General features: G+C 27.4%; 1 protein-coding gene across 1 annotated transcript in view; it reads right to left on the reverse strand.

Moving 5' to 3' along the window:
- Window positions 1–7,583, reverse strand: part of LOC101492347 (calcium-transporting ATPase 9, plasma membrane-type) — a 27,706-nt gene that overhangs the window by 11,390 nt on the left and 8,733 nt on the right. The window contains exons 4-12 of the mRNA XM_073369865.1: window positions 4,287–4,508; window positions 2,258–2,374; window positions 2,123–2,162; window positions 1,328–1,449; window positions 1,111–1,242; window positions 933–1,022; window positions 553–622; window positions 257–327; window positions 87–172 (exon numbers count right to left, since the gene is read on the reverse strand). Of these exons, the coding sequence (XP_073225966.1) occupies window positions 87–172; window positions 257–327; window positions 553–622; window positions 933–1,022; window positions 1,111–1,242; window positions 1,328–1,449; window positions 2,123–2,162; window positions 2,258–2,374; window positions 4,287–4,493 (935 nt within the window). The 5' untranslated portion in view covers window positions 4,494–4,508. The remainder of the gene's footprint in view (window positions 1–86; window positions 173–256; window positions 328–552; window positions 623–932; window positions 1,023–1,110; window positions 1,243–1,327; window positions 1,450–2,122; window positions 2,163–2,257; window positions 2,375–4,286; window positions 4,509–7,583) is intronic.

The raw sequence follows: 7,583 nt of genomic DNA on the forward strand, positions 1-7,583 counted from the left end.
AGGAACCTGAGCATACCAATAGAGTAATTAATGAAAAAAGAAAACACACTTACTTTCCTGAAAAACTGAAAATATCGTACAAACTCACCTGATCTCCTATTTTAAGGGGTATAACATCACCAACAACAATATCAAATATTGATATTTTAATTGTTCTCCCACCTCTAATGACCTGTAACAAGTTCAAAGTATAGGATAGTTATTTTAGCTTAGGTTCCCACTGATAAGTTATGTTCTGATAAGATGTGCTACACACCTCTAATTGTATATTTTGTTTTTCTGCATTCAAATTCTGAAACTGCAGAGATTGTCGATAATCACTAACAGCTGGACCACAAAAAGTAAACAGTAATGGAGCATGCAGTCAGTCTTACAAATAAATTGATACCGATAGTATTAGGGTCATTCATAAACAAAATCCAAAGAAAAACACAAATAGTTCAATGGAATACAGAAGTTTCTCCAAATCTCAACATGGCCATCCTTTACGAGTGTATAAATATTTTGATACGAGTAAAATTGTTTATTCATTAAAAAAGTTATATACAATACCTGTTACTACAATAACAAGCAAAACTGCAAAAGCAATGCTTCCACCATCATACCATCCTTCACTCAAACCCTATCAATTACAAGTGAAAGAAAGGATAAACCCTCAGGAATAATATTATAATAACTTAGTCAGTAGAACGTAAACAACTAATTTATCCAATACCAAATGAAATTACAAGAAAAATCAAAAGATTCAGAACCAAGAACCATACAAAAACAGGCGTATAAAGAAAAGAGAGAGGTCCATAAATAAAATGCATAAAGTAAACTATTAAAAATTTAGTAATGCCAAAAGCCCAAAGAAATCATAGAGTGAATAATGAGCGTAAACGGAATGTGTAATCAATAATACGATTAGAAAATACGAGTTCTGATCACACCTCTGTTTTTATTCCAAGTACCAATGACACTACAGCTGCTATAATCAATATTATGAGAGTCAGATCTTGCCAAGCTTCCCATAAAAACCTCTGTAAACGATCACAAATAGTCAATACCCGTATCATAATTAATTCATTGGGGACAAAATATATAATGATAAAAACAGAAAGAACATACCCAGAAACTTCTCCCTTTTTTCCGAGGATATGTGTTAGTTCCAAATGCATTTTTCCTTTTCAATAGATCAGCATCATCTCCACTAATTCCTTTATCTGGATTTGATTTTAGTAAACTTGATAAGCCTTTAACCTGAGAAAGATATCATTAGATTATGTTAGAAAGTAACTCTCTGCAACTTGTGTGTGAGCAACAAAAGAGTATGATGTAGACTTACCCCTCCATATTGCTGTAAAACAGAAACATTCTGATCCTTAGACATTGAAGCAAGTTGTTCTAGCCCAACTGCATAGTCACCAACTGAAGTTGAAGGTGGGGGTGTCGCTGCTGGACTTATCACTGGATAATTCAAAATATAACTGTAATAAGTAACTCCACATGCAGATAACAATTCAGCTGCAAAAACTTTAACCACATCCAGTTTGATTTTTAAATTTGTACAAACCAATAACGGAAGAATTAACTGAAAGCTACAAGTCTACAACCATGAACTAAGTTTCTTCCAGCCACACAATACAGACTACAAACTAAAAAGCAACATTGTTATAGCTCTATAAGATTTATGACTTTCACCAGTTCATATTTCTAAATTGCATACCCGCCTAAGGATATTACATACAGTAGATCTTTCTATTCCACATAGAAAAACACAGATAATGTAATTGTTTTTTAACCATTACTAGTAATCTGGCACAAGCTTCACTTGTGATACCTTCAATGAAAAAGAAAAGCATCGATGCTGTACTTTTTTTTCTTTCTTCCTCTTTTTGGGTTTTACGACAGTAATTGACTATTCTAGTTCATATCTATTATCCTCTCCAATGTCATGTGTACACTACAAACTTTTCATTGCAAGGAATACAATATCTGTGGATTACGTGATACCATGGTGGCAGGTTAAGGTTTAATAAAAACTAATCTTTCTAGTTTCTACATTTTGGTGAGCAAAAATGACAGTCATCATAGTCAATAGAAGATTGGGAGAAAAAATATGACAAGAATGTCAGTATACCTAGTTCACGTTCACCGGCCAATCTAAAAAGCAATGCAGCCTGATAAAACAATTAATTGCCAATTAGAATAGTAAAAAGGGGTTAGAAACGATTAATCGTGTAACATTAACATGTTTGACATTCTGAAACATTACTCTAATGACTTGTGCATGGGCTCTAATTAAGCTCTTCTTCTGCTGTTTTTCCTCCTCCCCTTTGAAGTCCAGAGTATATCTGAAACGCCTGGACGCATTGAGCACCAGTGCTGCTTGCTGTACATGAGTGAAACTTCAGTTTAGATGCCTTAAAAAGCATGCTACCAAATAACGTTCCTCACCAAAATTATAATAGTTAAACTCAATTCAGGATCGAAATAATGCAAAAAACTGACACATTGATGATTTGGCCGTGACAAACTCTACTGCATTTGAGTATTAAATAAATGTGGTGCTTGGAACAAGAAATACAATTTTCTACATGCCATTAAATATGATAATGGCAGAACTGATAATTAGCTCAAAAAAATACATGAATCAGTAGTTTTGAACAAATGTGGAAGAAAAAAAAGGATAGAATTCTCGTTCTTTCCATTTGATTTCAGTGCTCAGCTCATCATCAAGATTGTACTTGTAGCCAAATTAAATCAATTCTCGGGCAAACTAATTAATCTTAATAGGTTACATTTTACTGTAGTCTTCTATTTTCTACGCCTAGCATATGCACATGCTGGTTGATCAATGGTTGTTCACAACTTGCACAGTCATTTCTTTTTTTCCCCCTCATTTTAAATTATTAAATTTAAAACAAAACACTCATCATATAATGGAAAGTTTCTGATTAGTCGCAACAAATTGATCATTACACTATGAGAAATTTCACTCACCTATCCTCCTAATCCTAAGATATGTTTAAATGACAGAAAATTGATTCCCTGCTGTACCGCAGTTACCAACCTCAACCTCAACCTATATCTGTAATTTGTACAAGATATCCCTCAACCTATCCTCAGTTACATTCATCATCATGTTATTTGAACATATTCCTAAGAGGAGAAGTGTGCAAATTCTCCAACAAATAAGAGTGATGAGTGTTTGTTTCAACAATAGAAAGTATGTGTTTCAACAAATTCTCATACACTAATTAATCCCTGTCTACATAGAAAATGCAGCTACCTTAAAACGCGATTAAAGAAATAGCATGAAAGTGATGAATGCAATGCACATTGGTTGATGCCAAAAACTTAGGTGAAAATGTGATTGATAATCATCAGCATCATAATACAAATATATCGAAAAATGCAAATAAATAAAAACGCAGTTAAATTAAAAGCATCGACATCATTGACACAATGCGCATTGATTGATGCCTAAAATGCAGGTGAAAAATGCGATCAATAATCATCATCCTATCATAATACTAATATATGGAAAATGCAGATAAATTAAAATGCAGTTAAATAAAAAGCATGAAAGCGATAGATAGATAGATAGATAGATAGATAGATAGATAGATAGATAGATAGATAGATAGATAGATAGATAGATAGATAGATAGATAGATAGATGCACATTGGTTGATGCCTAAAATTGTAGGTGAAAAATGCAAATGATAATAATAATCATCGTCATAATACAAATATATAGAAAATGCAGATAAGTTCAATTAAAATGCGGTTAAATAAAAAACATAAACGCAATGGATACAACACACATTGATTAATGTCTAAAAGGAAGGTGAAAAATGCAATTAATAGTCATAATCATCATATCAAAATCATAATACTACTACTAAATATATAGAAAATGCAGCTACATTAAAACGTGGTTAAAGTATTAGCATGAAATCGATGAATGCGATGCACATTGATTGATGCCTAAAATGTAGGTGAAAAATGCGATTGAGAATCATCATCATATTACTAATACTAATATATAGAAAATGCAGACTCTCTTTAGAATGAATTAATAGCGCAAAAACAAATATACTGTTTCCGGTCTTAATCTTTAATCAATCTTTAATCTGATACATCAACTTTTCAGATAATATTCTTGCTTTTCCTTCATTTCATGAAGTAAAAACATAATTGATTGATAATCATCATAATGGTATTCATAATAATCATAATAATGCATTGAGTAAAAAATATATAAATAGAAATAGAAATAGAAAGAGAGAGATTATTACTCTCCAACGGCGAAGAGTCTCATGCGAAGCATTCTTAGTTTGAGCAATATCAAAAGGATCATCAGGATCGATGAGTTCATCGTCCTCGTCATCACGGTTGTTGTTGTTATTATTATTATCCTCAGGAGGAGGGAGAACGTCGTTGTCATCAGCATTCGCGGTGGGGATGGTAACGGTGAAATGGTGGCCGTTGGGAGCGGTAGTCATGGTGAATTTTCAAAACTGCGTGGGAAACGCAAATGGCAAGGCCAGTGCCACAAAGATGGTAGGGCACAGGCACAACCACAAAATACACACGATCAGAAAAGAAAAAGAATTACGCTTTCTTGAATCGCAACAAACTTAATGAATGGGGTAAAAAAAAAAAAAGAAAACCAACAAACTCAATGAATGGGGTCCACTGATTCAGTTCGATATTTTCAGCCGTATTATTCTCCATAACTTTTAGTATGTAATCCGTGTCCCGCATCAAAACAATTTACATGTTAATAAATAAATTGTTATATTAATTTATATATATATATATATATATATATATATTTTTATAAATTTTGTTGATTTAAAAAACAATTTATAACTAAAAAACAAAAACAATTGATAGACATGACTCCAACCAGCCCCACTCTTTAACGATTATGCCTTATTTTTAAATTCTATAAAGAATTTTTTTTCTTTTCAACAAAACTTATTATAAAATAATACTTTTAATTTTAAATAAATAAAAACAATAATTATTAAAAAAATTAAATAATTAAATCAAATAAAATAAGAATTTTTAAAATAATAAACATGACATTTTTATTTTTAAGTAAATTAGTAAATGTAAAGATGAGTAAGTAACATAATAATAAATTTTTATTTTTATTATTCAACATAGTATGTTATTTATATGAAATACATGATATTTAAAAATTCATGTAAATTTTGTTGTATCAAGTGGCAAAATATCTTTCATTTCGTTACTACTCACAAAATATTACAGAAAAATAATATTCCTATGACAAAAAAAATTACAATACACATGAAAACTATGATTATCTTTTATCTTTGAATTTGCATGTTAGTCTTCATTAATCTTTCATGAATCATTTGAATTCTTTTGAATTTGCATGATATTTAATAAATAATTTGCATGATATTTAATAAATAATTTGCATGATATTTAATAAATAATTTGCATGATATTTAATAATAAATTTAGAATATAAAATGTATAATAGATTAATAAAATTAAAATATAAGCATGTAAAATAGTAGTTTTTAAAAAATTATTACACATCTTCACCGTAAACTCGTCAAATCGTGATGTAACAATTTTGTTAAAGCAGTGTTTGAAGTTTGAAAAACATCAGTTCTTCACAAAGACTGTCGAATTGATGTAATAAAGTGTATTTTTTTTTTAATTCCTAACTAAAATATATATTTATTTAAATATATTATTATTTTTCTCCTTGATAATCTGGAAATTAACTTGAATTCATGCTAATAAGTCTATGTAAATTAATTTATTTAAGTAAATTATTATTTTTTTCAATATAACTATGTGGCAACACTATTTATTAGATAATTTATAATCAAAATTATTAAGACGGACAACAACTATTTATGAGAGAATTTAGAATCGAATTTAGTAAGACAAATCTTAGAAATATACATATACAACTTACAATTTTTTTAAACAAAATTTAGAAACATAAACAATAAAAAATGTATATATAACAAAATAGTAATCTTTTTTTATAAATAGAATTAAATAACAATGACATGTTGAAATAAATTTACCAGTAATTCATGTGAACATATCTACCAAAATAATTGATATCAACATTTTAAATTAACGTCTAATTGTCTCTAATCATCTGACTATTGTACCATTTTGCAGATTCATTATCAAACGGTTGCATTGAAACATGTATATCACCTTTTGAAAAAAAAAACTATCCTCTAATATTGAAATGTATGGAAGATAGCTTAATCTATTTTAATAACTAAGAAATGTTAAATAAAAAATTAAATTATATTAATAAAATTAAATAAGATATTTCAAACTAAAGAATTATAATGTTTTAATAATTTTTTCTTATTTTGTGACATATTATAAGTTAACAACTTTATTCTATTTGTCAACAAATAAGATAGAGTTATTAATTTATTTGCAATAATAAAATAGAGTTGTTATTTCTTTTAACATATTTATTCAACGGTATTATATATTTCTTTGTATTTTTAGTTTATTTCGTTATAAAAAATAATTTTATTGTATTTTGATCCCATAAGTTATAAATAGAGGAAAGATTCATTTTTTATCCTTAAGAGAAAATGGTTATGCTTAATTTAGTCTCTCAAAAAAAAAATTAAGATAATTTTTAGTCTATGAGAAAATCAAACAAAACACTTTAGAGGATGAAAGAGAAAAAAGTCAAAAGGAGAGAAAGTAAATTAATTATTTAGTAGTTTGATAAGTTGAATAGAAAATGAAAAAGTGTTTAACATTTATAATTTAAGAAATCAAAATAGTTCTTGGCAAAAAAAATAAATAAATCAAAATATTTAATATTTATAACTTAAAGATTAAAATAGAATAAAAAAAATTTCGAGAGACTAAAATATCTAACATTTATAACTTATATAATAGACCAAAATAAAACAAAAAATATTTAAAAATAAAATATAAAAATAATTTAAAAGACCTAAAGCATAATTTAACTTTATTTTATAAGTTTTTTAAAATAACTTATGAAAATATATTTTTAACTTATACAAAGATAATTTATTTTATTTTATACTTTGTTTAATAAATAATCTATCTATGAACACTTATCGAAAAATAATTTATCTATGAACACTTATATTATGATAAGTGTTTATACTATCCAAATCCAACCTAATCAAAAGATTATATGAAGTGTTTACATTACACACACTTAATTAAGTGTTTATCTAAACAAAATATATCTAATTAAATTATACTACGATTTCACATTTTTTTATTTATTTATAAAATGTTATTTCAATTTATTATTAAAATTTCTATTTAATATAAAAATAATTTGTAATTATTAATTAGGTTTATATTATAATAAAATAATTAAACTATAAACTATTTTAATTTTGTATGTTGTCTTTTTCTTACTTATTTTATTAAATCTACGTATCACATACATAGTAAGTAGACAACAATTCAAATAATACCTCTTATTTTCTTTTTTATAGGAACTCATAAATAACACCCCATAAAATTGTGTTCAAGTTTTTTCCTTAGTTTATATATATTTATTTGAAATTTTATCTATATAT

This window comes from Cicer arietinum, chromosome 6, assembly GCF_000331145.2.
Source record: "Cicer arietinum cultivar CDC Frontier isolate Library 1 chromosome 6, Cicar.CDCFrontier_v2.0, whole genome shotgun sequence".
Lineage (NCBI taxonomy): Eukaryota > Viridiplantae > Streptophyta > Magnoliopsida > Fabales > Fabaceae > Cicer > Cicer arietinum.